General features: G+C 36.1%; 1 protein-coding gene and 1 long non-coding RNA gene across 2 annotated transcripts in view; both read left to right on the forward strand.

The window, feature by feature from the left end:
- The window catches only part of LOC126372737 (TBC1 domain family member 12-like), a 76,669-nt gene that overhangs the window by 48,907 nt on the left and 3,479 nt on the right, over positions 1-24,283 (forward strand). Inside the window, exons 2-4 of the mRNA XM_050018608.1 lie at positions 13,514-13,655; positions 14,302-14,429; positions 24,007-24,213. Coding sequence (XP_049874565.1) covers positions 13,514-13,655; positions 14,302-14,429; positions 24,007-24,213 — 477 coding nt within the window. The remainder of the gene's footprint in view (positions 1-13,513; positions 13,656-14,301; positions 14,430-24,006; positions 24,214-24,283) is intronic.
- LOC126372841 (uncharacterized) lies at positions 4,476-5,590 on the forward strand. Its single transcript, XR_007567230.1, has 3 exons — positions 4,476-5,042; positions 5,186-5,364; positions 5,460-5,590. It is a non-coding gene; the product is annotated as an uncharacterized LOC126372841 (long non-coding RNA).

Raw genomic sequence — 24,283 nt, forward strand, 5'->3', positions numbered from 1 at the left:
TTTCCGTTATGTTGCAAATGTAATAAATGAATAAATAAATATCTATCGTATTTATTGTTTACTTTCTTTTATAAAGTTTTGATTGGCTCTATCTATAGTAGATTTTGTTTCCATAAACTGTAACTTTAAGAAAACATAAAAACTAATCGTCTTATTTCGTTCTTAAAAATAGATAGGTACATAATAAAATAAATAAATATAATCTCAATCCAATGTCAGTAATTGTGGTGGCATCGTATGATGAACAGCTTTATTAGACCAACGTGTTAGTAGGGTGGCTGTATGCTTATCAGAATGAGCGTGAGAATTTATAATAATTCCTTCAACGAATGCCTCGTAAGCTGTTAAGCCTTTTAACCCTTGCACGGTTTATAATCAACACAACACGCTTGCATTGAATGGGCGTCGTAATAACGCCGTAGCGTACCATGCGCCGCCCGGCACGGCGCGGGCGCACGTCGTTTTTGCGCTCGCGCAGATTCGCGCCAAACAATCGCGGGAAACACCATTGCGCAAGCTCTAGTACGCTCGGAGAGTAAATTGGTTTACTTTGCAATAGCTTTTTTAAGTGTATGATGAAAATTGGAATTTGGTCTCGGTTTACTCCACGTTCGCGTCCATTTGACTCGGTATTTTTAATGCAATTTGATTTCGATTTTTGTATCTGCTTATTTAATTTTGGAAGCTTAAATACTTGAAATAGGAAATACATCATACTGTCAGCAAAAATTTAATATCGATCGCCATCGACTCGCAAAGAAGAAGATCATACTGTTAGTCCAAAACGATAACTTATCTAGATAATTTAGTTCTATAGATTTTCTAACGAATTGTACGCGTTAAAGGTTACGGGAACGTACTTAGCCTTAACAAATGTGGTATTAGTTGATGTTCAAGTGTACTCATGGATTAGTTCCCGGTGGGGACATATCACAAAAATCACTTTGTGACCCGTAGTTTGGTTAGGACATTACAGGCTGATCACCTGATTGGCCGAAAGTAAGATGATCCTTGCGTCGGAAGGCACGTTAAGCCGTTGATCCCGGTTACCACTTACTGATGTGAGTAGTCGTTACATGAGCCATGTCAGGGACCTTTGGCGGTTCAATAACAACCGTGACATCAGGGTTGATGAGGTTGGTGTTCACCTCACAACCCATACGACAGAAGAAGACCGCGTTAGCTTTTGCGCTTTGACAGATCTTTAGATCTACTGATATATTCCGACATCTGAACTGCTCACCGTGCTATAAGGCAAAATATATAGCTTATCGTTTAGTATTCTATGTATAATTTAGGCAATAGGTAAATTTTATTCTGAACAAAGCAGGATAAAGTTTCATTTTTACCTGCACGATTGAACTACAAATGCCCTTCAGGTATTGAACTCGGTAATGTTGTTTTCCTTATGATCAATACAGCGATATAAAAATTCGATTTGCCATATTTATTACCAATAAAATTTTGTTTTTGTATTCCAATCTTATGATTCTTATATTACCACTTACGTCAGGAAGTAAATAATAATAACTCTGTTAAGTATTATTTTAATAAATTATTTTTATTATATATTAATTTATTATGTAATAATAATAAATTTTATATTCTCAGACATTTAATACATTCACTTAAAAAAATACCTACCTACTAATTTACCACCCGCGACTTCTACCGCGTGGAGTTCCATGAAGTTTTCGTTTTTTTCTTATTTTTTCTTGCCGTAAAAACCTTCCGACAAAATGTTAGAATACTTTGTAAAAAAGATGAAGAATCGGCAAAGCCGTTCTCGAGTTATGGGGAAGGGATATAGGGGTTTTATTATATTATATATTTTTATATAACCCTATACCTATATAGATTGGCCTTTCTATTAATTATGCATATTTCGTGTGTGGATTATAGATGGCCGGTAGGTAGGTATGTTTATAATTAATCGGGTTTTTACGCTATTGTATTGCTGCGTTGCACAGTGTAAAATTTAGGGTCGATTACGGACATGTTTATCTAAGATTTCTAATCGATAGGTCTAGGATAGGACTAAAACTTCGGGGAAGTAACCATGGGGCTATGTGTATCAGTTATAGAGGTATATAAATATTTGCTGACGTCATCAAAAATAGGTATTGTTAATTACTTCAAAACTAATAATGTTATTTACACATTGTAATTTTTTTATAATGTAATACCCTGAAATATACCTATGCACAAAATTACAGCTTTGTACGTACTACATAGAAATAAATATTGCAGTTTAAGTGTTTTTCAGAAAAACCGTTATTTCTCTTGAGTGTCTTCGATTTAGCAGTTAATTTAATGCTTCAAACATTAGGAAAATATATCTTAATAATATCACAAAAAATTGCTCACCTAACTAGTTAGACTTCGGAGATATTACGTTTCTAAGGATTTCTTAATTTTCTATGGAAATAGGGTTGACACATATTAAGTAACTAAAAATATAAAGCTACCTACTTAATAGTATTTTATGCAACAGTTGTATAAGAAGGGTCAAAAAATGCGAGTGGCGTGAGTTGCGATGTGAGCCTTGGCGAACATCGCAATAAGAGACGCCACGAGCATTTTTTGACCTAGTTATACAACGTTGCATACAATACTTTTTCTACGACGACGTAATTTTAAATGAAACAAAAATTTTCCAATTTATTTTCCAACGCGCGGGAAAATGGCGGCAAATGTATACTTTTTTTTTATAGTATATCTATGGCACCAAACAAAGTAAAGGTGCCAGTTTCCAGGTCAAAAAAAAAAAAAAAACAACAACAATGCTTTTTTGGCGACATTATAGTACAGTTACACTTTGTAAACAATGCTTTTATAGGCCATAGAGCGTACACTTTTTCAAAGAGTTTAATTATGTATGTACTTATATTAGACTTTTTGGTTATTTAAATGCCAGATTAAAGTAGAGGAGTAGAAAAATGTATTAAATGTCGTAGTTTGTCTATTACTTATTAAATAAAAGACGTCGACCTTTTTTGTGTGAAGCTACTCATATCTAAACTTGCAATGTATAAATGAAGAAAAAAAAATTGTTTAGTGTTTCAAACGGAAATAACTCAGAAAGTATAACATTTACGACATTTTGTCAAAGAACATTTGTTGTTTATAATAATATTTTCTATCGATTGGCATATGTTTAATAGTTCTATAACAATATAAGCCATTTTAATATAATTGCAACTTCATTTTTGTAAGGCGTGGAATATAATTTCATTTCAGTCTTTAAATTTACATTTTGTACACTATTATCAAGGTTAATGGTTTCTGCTAAAGCATTTTGTAGGTCGTCATCAATCCGTGTATTTTCTGTTGGTTTTAAAAGATTAATAACTTTATCAGAAAGAAATAAAGGTTTGTGTTTTTTGTTATGTATATTCAGCGAGCTTATTGAAAGAAACGGATCGGACGATTCTAAAGCGCGGTGGAAAAGGTCAATAATTGTTGATTTTCGGTCCATTTTTCTTGTGTGATGTTCACGGTCATACCGCCAGAACTCAAATTCAAAAATATCTTTATTCAGTAGGTAACATAGTTACACTTTGAATCGTCAATTTTACATAACGAACGTCTCAACCGCCTAAAACTACTGCAGCTTCTCACAACCTGTATAGCCGGGGAAAAGAAGCTGCAAGAAAAACCTCGGCACAGGGCCCTAGACGTTCTTTAAAAAATAAAAATAAACAAAATATTGGTATACAATTGAGTAATTTAGCTGCCTAATATCAGTTCTCAGACAGTTAATCCCATGCATTCATATCTTCTAAATAATCACTAACTTTATAATAACCTTTTTTGTAAAGTTTTTGTTTAACTACTGTCTTAAAACAGTTGAAAGATAAATTCTGAATGTCAATGGGAATCTTATTGTAAAAACGTATACATTGCCCCTTAAAATATTTAGTAATCTTATGTAATCGACTGACTTGTAAAGCAAGTTTATTTTTATTCCTGGTATTAACAATGTGCCGATCGCTATTTGTTGCGGGATTGACTTGTTGCGGGATTCTCCAGCCTGCTCAGAAAGCATACCTATTGGTAAGGTATTTGCTTTTATAATTTCGCTCCCGTGAGCTAATATCTTATGCAATGTGACCGACATATAACACCAACTGTATTTTTCCACGTATTTTGCAGCTAGTGTTGCACAGAATTCGTGGAATTTATCGGCATCGATATCTAAGCCACATGATAACACTACCAATATTGTGTGCAAATCATCTACTAGCCATTGCTCTATACCTAGGATGTTTGCTAAGGTTTTACGATGTGAATCAGGGGGGCTACCGGCTAAGACGAAGCCGATTCAGATTGGAGCAAATCGAACATCGATTTGATCCTGTCGTACCGCGTAAGCAGCCAAGATGGCGATCCCCGATTCGTGACGTCACATGAAGTTTGGCAAGCCGATTGAACGAATGATTTCAGTACTTTTGATACTTAGATCGGTACCGCGTAAAAAATCGAAGTTCGGCGTCTGAAGCCGATTCCCATTGGAAGTGTCAGTTGAAGCCGGGCACTTTTCAGTAACCGTGATCAATTTTAATTTCTTATTTTCACTGTTTTTCAACAATATTAGGAACTATTTACGGTGGGCGACACATTTTAGAAACATCTTAATCAATATAAAATTGATATCGGCGTGGATTTTCGTGTTTAAATACCTAAATACAGTGTTATGGAGATAGTCGTATTGTGGGCTGCTGCGGAAGAAAATGTCTTCAGAATCTTGAGCAAATCGATTGCAGGATACTTCGAGAGAAAAGCCAGTATATACTTCTCACAGGTACATCTATTTATAACATTATTTCTGACAAGTGGCTCAATGTTTACAGAGGAAAAGTTGCTGAACTTACTAGAAGCGATTTTTGATCATTTCATACTTATCTATTTTGTTTTGTTTCAGAGAGTAGCTACATTGATAATTTTAGATTATCAAAAGATGCATTTCGGACTTTGTATCATGACTTAGGACCATATCTGAAGGAGGTCCAATGCTCTACAACTGTGCAACCGACTTTAAGGTAGGTGTTTACTATATTATGGTTATGGCCTAGGTTACTATATTAGATATACATTGCGAAATATTACCTTATATTTTGATAATTAAAGTTATACTACAACATTACATGAATCCAATATAATATCTGTATGTTATATATTACAGTGACAAATGCCCTCAATCAGCCTGCCATCGTGAGATAATATATCAAGTTTCCTCGGACAGAGTAGAAGTCTCCAGAGGTTTCAATGACAAATTTGGATTTCTTGGAGTACTTGGATGCATCCACGGCACACACATTGCCATTATCCAACCTCACGAGTGGGAAGAGGCCTTCTTCAATAGTAAGTATTACCATTCATTGCATGTTATGTTGGTAAGAATCATGCCTTTAACTAACTACATATGTTTAAGTCACTAAAAATATTTTGATTTTCAGGTTTGTGATGGAGATATGTGCATTACTATGGGAGTGTTAGTGCTAGACTGCTAGCCAAGATAACCATATTTGGAACAACAGCACTTTGAGAAGGGAAAAGGAACATCTCCTTAATTTTAATATGTTTAAGTTCATTAACCTCTCATCTGCCGAGATACCAGACACAATAGATTTTACATTGTGTCTGGTCGAGATCCGCATTCCGGCAGATGAGAGGTTAAGTGGACTCATGTGGTCCTTGAAATGTAAATTATAAAGTCAGTGTGGTGTAATCAAAAGTGGCAGATTGTTATTCAATAATACAACATCTAAACAAACCTTTCTTTATTGGCATCAAATAAACTATTTTCATTATGCAGATTTATTTATTTTGTGTTATTACATAATTTGTTTCATTGCTCCCCTCTCATTAACCAATCTATCTCTCAAGTAGATACATTTCTCTAATCTTGTGTCCATTGTGCTTAATAAAGTAGTTTATCTGTCTATATTTAACTTGTAACAAATAATTCCATTTATTTTGTATAAATACAAGCTTGCAGGGCCTTATTTGACTAGACTATTTGTAATATGTAATAGTATAGTCAAAAAAGCCCTGCGGGTGGATCGAAGAAATGTAATCAATTAGAACATACTACAAATATAATATTGTTCCCAATTCTTACTATAATATGGAAATATAAGTTAATTGCATCCAACATCTTCATCAATACACCTATACAAATCTTTTTATTACATAGTAGTTGGCAAGGAGTGGGTGTATACATATACAATACACCTCTGCTTACCCCTTCGGGAATAGAAGCGTGATGCTATATTATTTTTGAATCACAATATAGTTCTTGGTAAAATGATATCTAGTTGCTTTGTCTTTAATGTACTTTAATGTTACCCCTAGACAAACTCACTTAAATAACATGACCAAACTTAAGTATTTAAATTAAATATATGTTTCAGGATCATACAACTTCACTTAAATAACATAAATGGAGTACTTATACTTTAGCTTAAATATTTACATACAAGCTTATTGAATACATATGTTTTTACTTATGTATTTTAACTTAGTTTCTCTAGTGTCTTCGTTCTTGAGAATCGTCATGCTGCTATTCTTAAACCTGTAATAATTAAATCCATTAATTCATATAAAATACATGCAAAATATAAACAGTCACAATATGACAAAGTTTTTATGACGTCTATCGTGTACATTAGTAATAGTCTTTATAGACTAGTTATAATCCTTTAGTTATTACTTTATTTATTTGGGTGATCCCGGCAAGGCAGAAATTTTGTAAAGTGGTCTTTCATGAATTAAAAGTTTAGGAACACTAGCCGATTCTAATGGAATGAAATACAATGTAAAGAAAATATTTTGGAATGTAATAAAGTAGCACATACAAAGATATAAGGATATTCATTTTTGGCCTTTATTCTTGCTATAGTATGGAGTAAAATATGCTGATCAAGGAGGTAAATTTGGGTATATAACATGCTACATCCCTGGCGGGGTAGGCAATAAGGACAGACCACCAAGTGTCGTGATCCTTATAAACTTCTCCTACTTGCTCCAATTCCATACATTTTTTAATAAGTTTGAGTAAATTACCTTATATTGGTCTTCACCTAACTTTCTCCAGCAGCAGCCGAAGCAACTCTGTTTGCATATCCGCGGCCTTGGTATTAGCTTCAGCAGCTGTAGCCAGCCAGCTTGTCGACTGCTGAAACAAGTCGCTCCTCCATGTCTAGCCTCCGACTCTCTAGATCTAGTCGGTGATCTAGAAAAACAAATAGATACATTACAAGTTTCCAATAAACTATTTAAGTTGTTGAACAATGAATAGGTTCATTATGTGACTATTCTTTTTTGACTTGTTTCTTACTACTACTAGATTAATAATTTACTTACATTTCTTTCGTTATTGTATAAATTCTGAGAAGATAAAACTGTTTGCATTCGGCGCGCGCGAATTCAAGTACAGCTGATATAACATAACGTCATTTTTCTTTTTTTTTTGCGTTTCATTACTTCAGTTGCAAAAGAGAAATCCGTCATTGCATTTTCCTTTTGTTTTAAACATTTGTAAGACTTTACAAAGTGATTAACTAAAAATATTATCAATTAATAAAAATAACATACAAAATTAGTCTGTATTTTTTAATTTCATAATGATATAAAATATTAAATGTTTACCAAACGTCTCAACGAAACGCAAGACCAAAAGTCATTCGTTCAATCATGCACCCCACTAATACGTCTATTATAATCTATGGATTGATTTTCATCCAGATTGCGATGAACATCGGAAATTACCCGGTACCAAACGCCGAACTTCGATTTATCTGAATCGTTTTCAAGTCGCCGAAGTTCGGCGAATTAGCCGGTAGGCCCCCAGATAGCGCCTTACGAGCTGTATTGCCATCGTTAGTTGTTCCAGAATTTGGACGAACAACATCTACTAACAAACCCATTTGTGTTCTTATTTCATTTTGGATATTTTTCTTCCGCTCTTCTACAATCTTACTTTTAATAGATTTTTTTGGTACTCTCCATGTTTGTACTGCGGGATCGATTTTATACCCTAAATGAAGTAAGAACTCAAATATCCTAATCCATGCATGCAAGGGGCTCAGTCCGTGAAGCAACGTTTCTGGGTTAACTGGTCTACGGGAAATATTGTCAAGCTTGTTAAATTCCGTGCATGTAGCACCACAACATGCGCATCGTAACTGCGAACTGGTTTCAGTAATGACATTAAATACTTTTCCATCAATAAGAGTTAAATATAATTTTGGATCACCAAATACATTATTTCCTACACTTGTTTCGGCGTAAATGGTAGAGAGATCCTTTATTTCCCCCTCAACTCTATTTTTTTCGTCGAATATTAAAGCTGTGGACTCTGTACGATATTGTATTTTAAGTGGACGGCAAAATCTATAAGACTGAGGCCTTGGGTTTGACCACAGTACGAAACCATAACCTTAATTATTATCTAATATAATAATTTTAAAACGTATTATTAATTAAAGAGATAAACTACATTTTTATTCTCATATTAGAAAAATTACAAATTGGCAGTCAAAAGTTATCGACGAGTAAGTGACAGCCCTAATCACAAAAATAAAAATACAATATTTCCGAAGTCCTGCATTATTCACGTCTGATTCTTTTTTGTAGTATGTCCCATTATGCTATAAAACTATTCAAGTTAAAAAAAAATGCTAATTCAGTAAGATGAACCGAAAAAAAAATATTTTAGTTTTCCGGAAAATCGCGGTTCTTCTTTTCGTTTATGAATTTTTTCGTTTCTTTTTCGACTGAAATAATAGAAATAACGTACCCTTTTACGTTTCCATTTATAACATTGCAAAATCATGTATTTTAAACGAAATAGCGCATTTCTATGGTTTCTATGGAGTTTTCTCGAGTTTTAAAATAACTTCAAAACTAAAATTAATAGAGATGTAGTTTCTTTCCAGAAGTTGAAGGTCGTCACTGGATCTATACGATGGATGAATAAAATATACATGTCCGCAATCGACCCTAAATTTCACACTGTGCGTTGCTCGTGTTATTGCGTATTGATGTGTTGTATTGTAATTGTATCCTCGTTAAATAGGTTTAAATAATTCTAATGTTATTTTTATCCTGCACTAATAATATCGATTGTTTTTTAGACCATGTTCCAAAAACAAAAATAAATTTGTACTTACCAAAAGTGTTACCAATTGTTATAAATGCCTATTCTATTAAATATTTTTATATCATTGAAAACTTTATTATAGCTATAAGTGGTGCTATGGATATAGTAATTTACAAATAAATCTCTCGATATTTGACACTTTATTACTAAAAACATCAGGAAATCTGTGTCAATCGTATAATACAGAGTGTAAGTGACATCGTAACGAACACTAAGAGGGCTGATTTAGCTCATTATTCTGAGTTAATATCAAGTGGAATTTTCCATCGCAGAAGTATAGAATTGAACATAATTTAAAAAAACTAAAAAAAAAAAACATTAATTTTGCGACGGAAAATTCCACTTGATATTAACTCAGAATCATGATTTGAATCATCCCCCTCAGTATTAGTTACGATGTCACTAACACCCCGTATATATAAATATTTTTCAAACAATAAGCTTGGAATGTCCGTAAGTCCGTAATTGTATCGTTTTATACTCATTTATAACAAAGGAAAGACATTGACAATAATGTCAAATCAATTCTATTGTATAGACAAAAGGTTATTGTGAAAAATCACATTATCTGTTACAATTGAAAAATGTTAAAATGAGACATTGTTTTAAGTGACTATGGTTCAAATAATTTTCGCCAACGCATTATTAAAATACAAAACAATGGAAGGGTATTTTAAAACTAAAAATTCATGTTAGTTTAAAAAAAGAACAAGTTCCATTTTCAAACAGCAGTTTAACCTTAAAAATAACACACTGAAATAACTACTATCTAAACTTAAATTATTTCCCTTTTTAGTTTTTATTCCGATTTTAGTCTACTGTCTACTAATACAATTTCGCCAGTTCTCAGTTCTCTTATGATCAAAGGATAAAAACGGGCAAAATTTTTAAAGATTCATCTCCAGTACCATCCACATACAATTCCAACAGTCTGATGATGATATCATGTACAGTAAACATTCAAACGAAGCTCTTATCGTCACCGGTAGCGGTGCGCGGACGCAGCCGTGGAATGCTATTGTGTGATAATTCGCCAGACGGTGCGTGGGCGGCGATAGATCGCACGAGTGGCTCTAGGAAGCTATAATTATACTACGTCACAATGACAGATGTAACTGGAGCGAATTGAACTACGTGTTTTAGTTGTGAGTGGTTTTTTTTTGTATCGGTTTTTTCGTGTTGGTAAACAAACGTGGTTTTCTGTGTTTTTTTTTTTTAGTTGATAATGTACGGTCACGAGCATTAATATGTATATACTTTGGTACCATGTCACATTAACTTTTTTGACAAATTAAACTGTTCGTCTCACTAAATGTCAAATATGTTAATGCGATAGAGTTCTAAAGTGGGTACGTTGTATTGCTCATGACTGTACTGCGGGTGTGCTATTTATTAGTAGTATGGTTAGGTATTGAGATTTCGTGATATTGCAACTCCGATCTGACGCCGATTTCCAGACACATTACTTATACACCAGATAGGACCATCACCCCTATGACATCCCCCCAGTACCGCCCATGACACTCGGTCTTGCGACCTTAAGCTGATGCAGTAGAGTAGCGTGGTAGAGTATGCTTACATCTCTGGTTCTTGAGATGACATTCGATTTTTGCCCAGACGTTTTTTTTTTTGACGTCACTTATTCTAGATTTGCCGCAGATGGCATTAACTACTTGGCCAGACAAATGGGGACCGTTGAAGGCACCCGGTACAACGTTTAAGACAGGCCCGAGGGTGCCCAGTTGGGCGATTTGCCCAGACGTACATCTAATGTTTCGTATATAATTTGTCTTTTCCGAAAATCTATCGAGGCTCCATTTTGCTTAGCCGCAGTCGGCTAAAATCCATTTACACGTGGAGTTAGGTATCTATGTTCAACAGTTTATTTTCCTTTTCGTGTAGGTTGTTAGATCAATAGAACAGACCTCATCAACCCTGGTCAGGCACAGCAGCTTATATATGAGATTTTCAAAATTAGGTTGCTTATCTTACTATGCTCTCCAAAGTCTCAGATTGTAATAAAGTTCATTGCAAATAAGATTAAATCTCATCTCAGAGCAATAATATAATGCAATATACAGCAATAAAGCGATTAAGATAATGTAATATAGAGAAAGAACTTGATTAATTGGAGAGTCGCGCAACCCGTTTCACCTTTGTGATACAATCACTGTTTTTACTCGACTATGACGAAGGTAAACGGAGATTTATGATTGTAATAACACCACTTCTTTTTCTTTTCTTTAAATTCCTATTATTGTTTTTTATTTACAAAATTCCCATCTTATGTGTTTGATACACATTAATGCGGAAAAGAAAAAGATGAGGGAAAGGAAGAATCCTAACCACTTGCGCTGTCCCTGTACCCTAAAAATAGCCCAGCTCAAAGAAAAAAGGAAACACTCACGTGATCATTTTCTCTATTCTTCTTACCAGGCCTGGTTTTTGTTGACAGCACAAGTAACATACACAGCAGTCTATTCACAATTAATATTTCAAAAAATAATAATAATAAGAAAACAAAACAAAAATACTTAATTAAACATCGTAGCAGGGATCCCTGCTTAATAATAAAATAATAGTTTCGCTCGTAAAATTTATGGGCGATGCGATGATGTTGATTCAATATTCTTTATTTGCATACTATGATGGTGTACAGTTGGTAAGTTCCATATGAGTTTCGGGAACGACAAAATATAAGTTTAAAACACGGAAAGAAGGTTTTCAAATTGTAACATCAGTATAAATTGTCACATAGTAGTGTTTCGTGTAAGGACTTATGGGCAATAAATAATATCTAATTTGTATGGACGAGGCCGTTGATCACATGTCACCGTATCCAGTTGCTTCAAGTTAAATGCAATGAAATGAAATGAAAATTTATTGCAATAAATGTGGTAAGTATATCGATGGAAGTAAAGCTTATAGCGCTCAGCACATTTAGTCATGTTGTGACATACAATAATAACTATGTACATACATAAAGTACTGTAAAATATTACAAAAACACTTATCTATATAAAAAAGAAAGAAAAAAGAAAAAAAAAACCTATTTATAAACTGAAAAACTCACTTAAGCTATAAAACTGCTTCTCCTTTAACCACTTTTTGACTTGGGATCGAAACTTTAGATGAGGTAGCTCTTTAATATGGGACGGAATGGCATTATACGTTCTCGATAGTATGATTCTCTTTTCAGGAAACAATGCATTTGTTGATATTATTACATTTACAATATGAAGACAGTCAATCTTTTGCATACGCGTCTTGCCTTTCTCTACTTTCGCTTTTAAATAAAACCTTTCTTTGTAATTATCTGAAAGTGGATCATAAGTATGATCATGAACTGAAGTTACCGCTTTCTTCTTATGTAAGGCGGTTATGATTCCAATCAAATTCTTTGAGAAGCCATGGTGAATCCAGTTTAATCAAAGTTGAGTTTATTTTCGTGTAAGTACGATAAGGTGCAAAAGTCCAATCAGTTTCTTGCAAAGTAATAAATGAACTGGTTGCATTTAAGACCGTTTCTGTAATAGAGCAAACACACCTACAAAAACATAAATTTTATAATTATGACAAGTAATGGTTCATAATTTCACCACTGTTTACAAATAATGAGTTTGAGTTTGAGTGACTGAACTTTTGCTCTTTTATTGTACTTTGCGTTCTTTTTGAATAACAGCACTGATTGAAAAGCCATACAATACATTTTGTTTGCGTAAGTGTTAAATTGAGTTGGATTTGTTTTGCTACAGTTTACCATGAAGATTGATATCAGTTGCTAAAATAGACAAGTTAGGTATTATTACCGTAGCAGGTAGCTTGTTTCTATAATTATCATATCAATCAATCAGCCGTCCCTTTCCTTTTCGGTGGATAAGAAAATGACAGGTATAACTTGTATTATAATCACACGGTGTCTGCTGGAAGCAGCACGAATTATATCAAGGGTATCGACTAGTAGACGCAGCGAATACTATCTATGTGGATAGACGTACGGTTTTGCCTAATCCGTCGATATAAATCGCGCCGCGCGCGGTGCGGTTACTGTGCCGCGAGGGCTGATGTTGGTATGATAGCGAAAGATCTGTTTATTTAATATTTATTAAATCTTCATTAATATACAAACACATCTCATGTTTATCATAAAGATAGAATATGTATTGCATATTGGATTAGACAATAAAAGCAAATGCTGTTAATTACAGTACTAATTACACTATTTTCGTCTTTGAAAGTAAACATTTTCGCAACAATATTACAATAAAAAAGTATACAATAACCGTTTCACCGTTCCCAACCAATTATAGCTTACGTTCCAACTAACCATAATCTCCATTGTTACAGGGGGGTTTTCCCTTGGAAAAGCTCATCATCGTCATCTCCAAAGACCGACACTGAGAAGATTCCTTCAGGGGTGTCATGGCGGATCTTCGGAAGCAAGTCCAGTGGGAACCTTGCAGCCAAGACCTTAACTGCTGAAGTGCAGGTGAGGGTCTCGTAAACTATATTAGGCAGCCATAAATACTATTGAACAGAACAGATTATATTTCAATAAGATAACATTTTACAATAGACTCATTGCGTAGTAAGAATCAGATCTGCCAAAGTACGTAAGCTAGTGCTGTGAAGTTCATTAGCATAGTGATGTATTAGTTGAGAGTAGGATCAACGATTCTTTTCTATCTGACAATACATACATAAACTCACGCCTATTTGCCACCGGGGTAAGCAGAGACTATGGAATTCCATTTGATTCGATCCTGACACACTTCTTGCATCTTGCTTCCTCCACATTCATCAATCGTTTCATAGACGCACGCCGGGTCAGAGTAGATCCAATTATTATTATACTGATATTATTTAGAAAAGTCTAGAAAAGAGTCTAGGCTCTGTGCCGAGTTTTTCTTGCAGCTGATTCTCGGCTGTTTGGGTTGAAAAGTTTGTACTAGATTTAGGCGGATGAGACGTTCGACAAAATAAAATACCTAAAAAAATTATGATCTCATCATGATTTTCTTCTCAGCCCATAATTAAGAAAAATTGACATTCAAAAAGTTTATCTTTAGTAATTACTTCATGATTCAAAGTGTAACCATAATACCTACTGAATAAATATATTTTTGACGTTGCAGAAGTCCCTAACACCAGTGTCTTCAGGGGCCAACACTCCTCACCACCACAAGAGGCAAGGCAGCTCGGCGAGTGAGAAGCAGTTCGAGGATCTGGTCGCCAGTTCAATTGCCTTGATTCAGCATGATAGGTAAGGATGTTATTCATACTACACGCCCCTATCGCTGTCGTGCTGAGCAGAGCCACAAATCATCAACAAGATGCGGGTAATAAGTTGAAATGTCTTCTAAATATTTTATAAGTAACAAAATGCGCTGGGTTACAATGTTTGAGTCCAACCTTTGTTTCTGGTAGGTAAGGTAGCGCCAGTCCAACTCGCACTTCATCAAATTTATTATGAGTAAGCGGATTGGTCATGTCATTAGAACACCTATGGGACACCCGTCCTGACTAGCTCTGACCTGGTGTGCGCGTGGAAGACGCAAAAACGTCACCACAAAGAAACTTGGCGACTCTCGGTTGACCGAGAATTAAAAACTAAGCATGTCATGGGAGCAAGTTAGGCTGCTAAAAATCGCGAGGAGTGGAGTGGTATTATATGAGTCCTACGGGATAATAGGATTAAAAGAATAAAGTACTAGTAAATTAATGTACTAAAAGCAAATAAGGGCATGACCCCCGGACTTAAAGCCCATCGTCCCGCAGGTCAACAGCTCAACGACATCATAGACACGGATATAGAGTATATACGGGATGTTTTATTGGCGTGACTTATTGTATTTTTTTGTTGATATCACGTGGTTTCCAGAATTTGTGTCCGCTTAATGGCAATGGCTTAGCCTTGACTCTGCCTTCACCTACCCCTTCAGAGATAGAGGCGTAATGTTATGTTGTGTGTGTGTTTTTTTTGTCGTGAGTAATTGTAGATTTATCTGATGAATTTGCCGCACAAATGGCGAGCGTTGAGAGCGCTTAACCGATGCAAAATTTCAGACTCATTGGCCGCATCGTATATTACATTTTTCGTACAAGGTGACGAGATCAAAGAGCTTGTACGGGCTTTTGAAATATACTTTATTGCACAAATAAAAAGTAAAAAATTCATGCTCGTGACACAAAACTCAAAGGCAAAGCTCGGATTTTTGTCGGAAGCTTATTTGATTTCCTTTTTTTAACATCGGCGGTAACTGTGTGGCTGCTTTTATTTTTTTCCAATTTTGAAATTGGAATTTGATATTACTTTTTTGTTACGTCGAACAGAAGAAAAGGGGTTGAATTTAATAACATGTTTTGTAAATTATGTTAACATGGTACTATAACCATGTTAACATTTAGGTAATAAAGAATAGATTCTTCAATACTTTAGTTGATAGAAGTTTGTGTTTGTAGTTCGTTTTGAATAAAAAAACGCCTTTTTCATCCTCTACATTGTAAACATCGGATGTAGAATAACAAAAACATGCTGTATAAGGATGGGTGTGCCCAAAGTCCTCATAAACCGCATGTTTCAGTGTTGTTCGTTACAGTTTTCACGTTCAGAGCCGGTCACGCTCTATTGGCTGGTTTGGCAATATGGCGGCGGTGGAATAGATTCGTGGAAAGTCTAGATAAGTGACCTATGAGTAGGAAGGAGAAAGTGACCTTCTTAAATTGGTTCGGTCTTTACTCAAAAACCACCATTATTATATTGTTTTAAGTTTACGCGGTTATTATCATAATTAAAACACATAATAACGGGTTCGGGAGTCCAGTCCAGAGCATATCCCTGATTTAAACGCGGTAAGAACCCGTTATTATGTTTTAAACACCATTATATTCTTCTTCTATCGTGTGGGTTGTGAGGTGCAGTACCAACCTCATCAACCCTGGTGTCAAGGTTACTATTGAGCCGCCAAAGGCCCGTGACATGGCTCATATAACGATAAATTACACCAGTAAATAGTTACCGGGACCGACGGCTTAACGTGCTATATATTAATAGTTTTAATGATATTTTTGCCAAAAAACTAGTGCATCGAATTGCCAAGAGAAAAGTATAAATACTAATAATACTTCTTATGTCTTGCTAATCTCAACGTGACGACGCTGGGCGTTAGCCAAATGACTTTCACATATAATATATTAAAGTTGTTTTACATATTATGTTTTCTGTGTTATATATTTGCGTGATATCATTCCGCAAGGGCAAACAGGTGAATAAGTCGGGGATAAGTCAGTTTTCCTTAAACATACGTTTGTTTAGATTAATATTATGCGCAATATAGTAACATTAGAAAAGGTGTCTAGGTTATAAGTTAGGGGGCCTCCGTCGATCGCGGGAGCTCTGAGCGCTTCCCAAGAGTGCCCAGTAGGAAACAGTGGCCTGGGGTCGCGGCCAAAACGTTTACGAAAAGCGACAGTGTAATGCGATTGATATAAGGTGACATAAAAGGTAGTGGTGGTGGTGTAAGGGGATCAAAGGTTGCCTGGAAGAGATTGCTACTTAGCAGTAATATAGGTATTGTAACCTTCTATTTCTCTTTTGTTTGTAGTTTTGTATTTCTTCTGCGTGCAATAAAATATTTGTTATGTTATGTGACATATCGATCAATTTAATCAAGTCAATCCTTTATAATTATTATTAGGGGTCTGGCTGAAAATCGGCTTCGTATTGTCCCTCATGTGGGTCGATACAACATTAGCCGAGCTAGTACTCTTTTTAGACTTAAAACTTTAAGTCTTACATTTCATATATGTTGAAATATTAATATTAAGAAGTTATGTAACGTCTTAAACCTAAACAAAGAGTATCTAGCTATCTATTAATTTTTCGTAATCGTTTGCAACTTGGCTAAGCTCCCTGCAGGGTCTGGTCTGCATCACAACCGCGACGTGCGCGGCGCGTATTATATCGAGGGCTTCGACCAATAGCCGTTGGACGTCTATCTACGTAGACAGCATTCGCTGCGTTTATTGGTCGAAGCCCTCGATATAATACGCGGCGTGCGCGGCGCGGTTGTCATGCAGACCCTGCTGGAAACAACACTAACTACAACCTGCCACGACGTCGTGCGGCAGTGCTCCTCACGACCTATCATTAACTTGTTCTGCCATTTCTACTGTTCCAAATAAGAAAGAAAGAGACATAATATACCCTTCAAGCTCCGGAGATAGTCTGTCTGGACCGTAGATTGAATAATGGTTCGTCTCAAGCGCAATCATTAGATCACGACTGCGGAGTCCTGGCTGAGGCAAAGGACGAGTTGCAGGGTTCATTGTGGTTGATGTACCTCTATTTTTAACCCAGCTCGGGTTGTTTCATGTCATTAGGGCATACATCCTGGAAACCACGTGATCAATTATTTATGATCCAAAAATGAATTCAATCTCAAAAGAGTATATCAAACATACACATACATACATAAACTCACGCCTATTTCCCACCGGGGTAAGCAGACACTATGGAATTCCATTTGCTTCGATCCTGACACACTTCTCTTGCCTCCTCCACATTCATCAATCGCTTCATACACGCACGCCGGCTCAGAGTAGATCGTACTAAACCTTTTCTAAGGACATCTCCAATTTGGTCAATGTAAGGTTGTATGTTTGGTGTATCAAAACAATTTAGAAACAAAACCATAGCACTTCGTAAACACCTACATAATACGTCACGCTTCGTTTCCCCACCAAAGGAAGCCACAGCCGCGCCTCCCGACAATTGTAGGGTCGGTAGTCATTACTGTGCTATTTCCGCTCACATAGGTATACTCGTACCTTTAGCCTCATACCCAGACCACTTACCATGTTCCTCTGATGATAGCTTTTAGCCCGTCCCTAAGTGCGGATGGTTGCGAAGTCGTGAGAAATGTGAAGTTGATAATGTTGTTTAGGTTTTTATAAAGCTCGCGTCAGACGGAGTACTGCGCGGCAAAAGGCAAGAGGGAAACCACTGCTCTATTTTTACCTAAAAAAAAGTAGCATGGAGAATGCTACACCGATAAGAGTGTGGCTCTTAAATTAGTATGTTAAATAAAGCCTACGTGTGCGGCTTGTTTTTCAAACGGGAATCATGGAACGGAATTTAGCTATTTTCTCTTACGTACATTTTTCAATAACACATTTGGCTCGACCATTATAGACGGTGATACGGCTCACCGCCCGCCTATCACGTTGGTTTAACAGAAAGCTCGGTGAAATGATAGAATGTACCTAATACTTACTTATTTATAGTTACTTACAGTAGGTACCCAGAAAAGTTGGTCATTTACCACATATTTCATGATACCGTTGATTTGTTGTTTACAGCGAGTGATTTCAATTCAAAGACCAAACACCATTTTTATTTCAATTCCTGTCTATATTTTTTCCAATGACCTTATACCTTGGTAACATTTACACTTATTTATATCATCTATTCAACAAACTCTAATTTTAGTTTAGAAGTAGTGTACATTTTATAACTCGCGTTCGTATAGTTAATACATTATCTACCTTATTTCTTATATAATAAAATGTAGGTATGTCTACTCTAAGCAAGTTTGATTATATTGGAAACCTTAAAGGTACTTGAATGAAAGGTTCATTTCCAACTCATGTAGTTTAGCTACTCAGCCCTAAAGCACCGTTAGGTCCTCATGAAGACTGAAACCAGTGTCGAGTCACGATCACGATCGAATTATGCAGAACCAGTTCTGTCTACTAGGAATTTCCTGATTCAATTTACTGAGCTATGCTGTGCTAGTGTTGCTACTGAATCGGTAGCTTTACTATCGATAGCGTTAAACTAAAGTCTTCCTATCGAAAGCACCAGCTAACTATAGATAGTATCGATATGATAGTGTCCATACCTATTTGACTAAGACACCAAATATTTTATTGCACACATAGGAAAACAAAACCACCACCGTTCACCGATTCGTGATTCGTGATTCATGGTTCGTCCACCGTTCTACTCGCCCTATCTATGGAGTATTGAAGGCGATAACTCCACCGACAAGAGCGCAGCTCTTAAATAAAGAGAGAAAGAGAGAGAGAGAGGAAAACAAAAAGAAATAAAAAGCACAAAAAACGGCCGTATTGCAAGTGCATAGCACATAACATAACATAAGAATATTGCACTGGCTGCTTTTTGTTAAATTATGTCTATTTTTTATTTTTTAATATAGTTTATATCTTGTTTTTCTTGTTCACTTGATTGTGCATGCTGTGACTACTTGTAATTGAGCTAGCTCTTAATCTTTTTTTTATTGTCTGTAACTTTGCATGTGCAGAGTGTAGCTTGTAAGTTGTCCATAATAAATAAATAAATAAATAATATAAATAGCTTATACACTAGCCTGTATACATCCTTCGGCTGGGCACAGGCCTCCCCTCAATCAACCGGAGGGGGCGCACGCTGATCCAGTGCGCCGCTGTGTCACCTGGTTGTCCGAAAAGTAAGATAATTCCGTGCTTCGGAAGTCCTTGGGTACTATCCCAAATGCCTCTAGTATAAAAAAAGTAGTAGTAGTAGTATGTAAAGAGTGCGTGAATCTTATTGAAAGTAGTATAATAGGTATTAGGTTATCGATAGCATATCGTTTGCTATCGATACTGGATCAAATCGAGCGGCAATACTAGGTTTGCTGTGCACTTACTGCACCTGTGATTATGAACGCACTGATGCGCATAATTTATGGTTGCTTAGTGGGTCTGTTTTGTTTTTAAAGAAGATGGTTGTTTTCCACTATTTTTTAGACTGGAAGTAAAGAAAAATGACTTAAACATTTGTTGTGCAAGTCGTCTAAAGTTTAGTCCTTTCTAACATTAGGAACTATTATAATTCTCACTGAAAATTTTTATTGTTCAACAAACGTATAGAATAATAAAAAAATAATTTGGAAAATTAATATCAATTAAAAACTTTTTAGTACTCACTGTAAAATGCCATTTACTTGTTATTCCTAATATTCGTTTTTAATATATTTTCGTTAACTTACGGGGTGATAAGTATTAGTAGATACTTATGGACGATGCGGATCAACAAATCCTTCTGAGGACTGGTGGCTCGTGTAGCTGCAGCTGACTTGTGGCTCTGCCCAACCCAATAGGGATCCTATTAAAGAATTTGCAAATATAATTATGTATGTACCAAATAGTCGTATCGTACGTATGTTGTCACATTGCTATGAAAAATACTCCTTAAGAATACGAAACTTGAAAGAATTCATATCACAATACCAAACTACACCATAACGCTCGCGCCAGGTGCGCTCGCGCATACCGCAGAACAATGGTAGGAAATAAACTATTTTTACAACAAGACGCCGCCGAAATAGAAACCCATCTGTGAATGTTTGTCTGACTGCTGGCGGATAAGCTAAAACTTAAAAAAAAAAACATTTAACAAAAGAATCCATCAGTCTGCTTACTCGTTCGCTTGATTAGATATGTAACTATTGCACAAAGACATTAACTGCCTTATTACAAAAAGGGCACTAAAGATAAAAAAACATAAGTTTAAAAACTAAAACCTGACTACGGAAGAATCACGCTCTAAAAAGTATGCAACAAGAAAATATTTCTCTGAAATTCTTCCGAATAGTTTGATGTTTAAGAGTCAGCCATGGTCGTATGCCTTATTAAGCAAACTCTTTGGATAGATTGTCATTCCATCTGAGCTGCTTACAAAAAGTACAACGAGGTAGGTACGGAATTCCACTTACTGCGATCCTGACACCACTCTCAAAATGTTTAAAGTATATCTATACTTTAAACATTTAAGTATATCTTTACTTTAAACACTCTTCTCGCCAGCAAAGACACGACCACAGCACTCTAGCTGTTAATCAAAGTCGATGATCTCACTCCAAAGGCATGCTGTTAACTTAGGAAAGTGAGACGATAAACAGTAACCATATGGTGGGTCGTGTTCCGCACTCACAGAAAGTACGAAGAAATGTTTGTAAATATTATGTCCAGCTAAATTGGTTTCCAAACCACAAAACTAGATTTTACGGTTAATAAAACTGAGATTTATAGTTTATTTTGTTTTTGTTTATATTGTATGGGACAACCCGACAACCCTAGACAGAATGTATGGCTCCAACTATATACAACAAAATACCGAAAGAAATAAGAATGTTGCAACACGAGAAATTCAAAAAAATGTTAAAGTTATTATTATTGGATAAATGTATATATGATATAAGAGAATTCACGAATACCTAATTATTACTGAAGTTTGCTATGTAAGTATCTAATCTCAAATGACTATTTTTTTTTTTTTTTTTCTTTAATTTCCATATGTGCTTTTACATTTTAATTATAAACATTATTTAAATATTTGTATACCTATCTGTAGGTGGAACATAGAGAACTAACTGTAACATAAACCTGTAACACCAATTTTATGTAAGTACCTATGTTCAATGCAAATAAAGAATCTGAATCTGAATCTGAATGTCATGGCGCCGCAAAATTAGGAGAGCCCACCTAAATTGGGATAGCGCAAGGAAGAAGAAGTTTATTTTGTATTGGCCGGGCGCACTCCGCGGTGGTCTTTTCTAGATGGACGAGGGGCGTAGCCCCGGATATTTTAAATGTATAATGTGAAAATATGTATATAATTTTTTTTTGAGAGTTTTTTGGTTGGAGATCCATGTTAAGCGCTACTGTAGAGGTATGATGTATACGAAGCCTGAACATGATTAGTCAGTATCCTATCGCCTAAAACGCATCCATTAACAGAGTATTGTCGCGTTTAGAAAAACCCCATACCTACAAAAAATTGTGGTCTCAATGTTTACCCGGAGTGAAATTAATTGTAATAGAACGAGGTTTTTTTCATGAAAATTACGTTAGAGTGTCATTTTTCAAACAGGCGCTTACGTGGTTTAAACTACAAGGCGACAATCCCAGGTAAAATGACTCAGTCTTCTTCTATCTTATGGGTTGTGAAGTGGATTACCAACCCCATCAACCCTGGTGTTAGGGTTACTATTGAGCCGCCAAAGGTCCCTGACATAGTTCATGTAACGACTACTTATTTACATCAGTAAGTAGTAATAGGACGGATCATCTTACTTTCGGACAATCAGGTGATCAGCATGTTATGTCCTAACCAAACTAGGGATCACAAAGTGATTTTCGCGATATGTCCCCACCGGGATTTGAACCCGGGTCCTCCGGATCATGAGCTCAACGCTCAAACCACTGGACCACGGAGGCCGTTCGAATTACTCAAAGTAAGAAATATAAAATGGTGGTTATCTCTTCGTGTTGAGCGGACGGTAACACAAGCGCATTAATGCAATGGCTGGCACGATCTATGCATTATTTTGATTACGATGCGCCGCACCAGCGACCGTTACCAAACTAGGGATAATTTACTTGAATACATTGTTTAGGAAAGTGCCAGATTTATCGGTTTAGTAGTGGTATGTGAGGTGGGACTGATAGACACAACTTACGATCATTTTCCGTTTAGGTTTTGGCAGACGTTACTAGAACACAATTTGTGGCAGCGGCCGAAACGGCCCTGGTCCCGTGGTTGAGCTTGGCTTACGATCCGGAGGTCCCGAGTTCGAATCGCGGTAGGGACAATCACAAAAATATCTTTGTGATCCGTATTTGGTTAGGACATTGAAGGTTGATCACTCGAAATTTATAAAAAAAAAATATAATGAATTGTTTATTATAAAAGTACGCCACACACAAAAACAATTACAAAAAAGCGAAAAGGATGTCCGTGGAAATGATCATAAGATGGTCGTCCGCAATAATTTATTTGTCATTCGATTTCTTTGAATAAACGGAAGTATTTATTATTTGTGAATAAAAAAACAATCTACTTATTCGTTATTCGAATAAATGCTAACTCTGGTTATAGTTATAAGTTGTCTTCAGACGGCTCGTGGTTCTGTCCATTCCGATAGGGATTACTGGCATGAGCATTGTGTGTCTCTGTCTATCACATTTAAGAGCCACGCTCTTGTCGGTGTAGCATTCTCCTTGCTACTTTTTAGGTAAAAATAGGGCAGTGGTTTCCCTCTTGCTTTCCGCCCCGCAGTATTCTGTCCGACGCGAGTGGGATGGCGCCCAGAGCGTCTATTTCAAAGCCGTACTACCATTTGTGTTTACCATTTGTCGTTAACATAAACGCTTTCTTGTTACGACACACGCAATCATTATTTTTACACTTTTTTACATCATTTAGCACCAAAGCAAACAGATGTATCGCAATAGTATTAATTAAAAATCCGTACACGCTATCCATTTACGATTCACAGAACAATTTTAATATTCCACAGATTGATCACGCAATGTACTTAAAAGTAAACTAGGCTAAGGATAAATTATTTAATATAATTATAAGTCACTAGTCCTGTGGTACACCGCACCGGTTTGCTTATCAATCGGGGAGCCCCGGTATGGGCTTGCACCAATGAGCTATTAATTTATTTTAAGTCACATCCCGGACACTTCATACAAACAACCTCGTTTTACACAGACACCACACATTAATATTATCGCACACACGCGTCTGTGTGTGTGACGTCTGACGCCATACGATTTAAGTCTAAACTGTGTTCGAGGGGAGGTGAGGTGAGTTGCCGTTCTATACGTAGTATTATTCCTTATTCTATGCTTAAGTGCAGTTTTCACTAACACAGTCGACCATAATAGATGGCGATACGGCTCACCACCTATCACGTTGGTCTTACAGATGTAGGTATGTATATAGTAGATTAGGTGCTTCTGCCAATTGGCTATTTGAGTCTCAATCCTCTATATCATTGTTTCAGACCATCAAACCTACCAGCGAAGTGCACAGAAGAAGCGTTAAGACACAAAGCAGAACATGCGCGTATGGTGGAAGCGGCGAGGCGGCGCGTCGAAAAGGAAGCAGCGGTCAGGCATGCGCGGTTGCAGGAGTCACTGCGATTGGAAGAGAGACTAGCAAGGCATGCGCGCGAGTGGACGCAGAATATACTGCCTGACTGGAGTAACATGTGAGTATGTGACAAAATAATAGAATAACACAAGAGAGGTGTAAGTAAAGGCTCCAACACTACTGAAGTT

The sequence above is a fragment of the Pectinophora gossypiella genome, chromosome 14 (assembly GCF_024362695.1).
Source record: "Pectinophora gossypiella chromosome 14, ilPecGoss1.1, whole genome shotgun sequence".
NCBI classification, from domain to species: domain Eukaryota; kingdom Metazoa; phylum Arthropoda; class Insecta; order Lepidoptera; family Gelechiidae; genus Pectinophora; species Pectinophora gossypiella.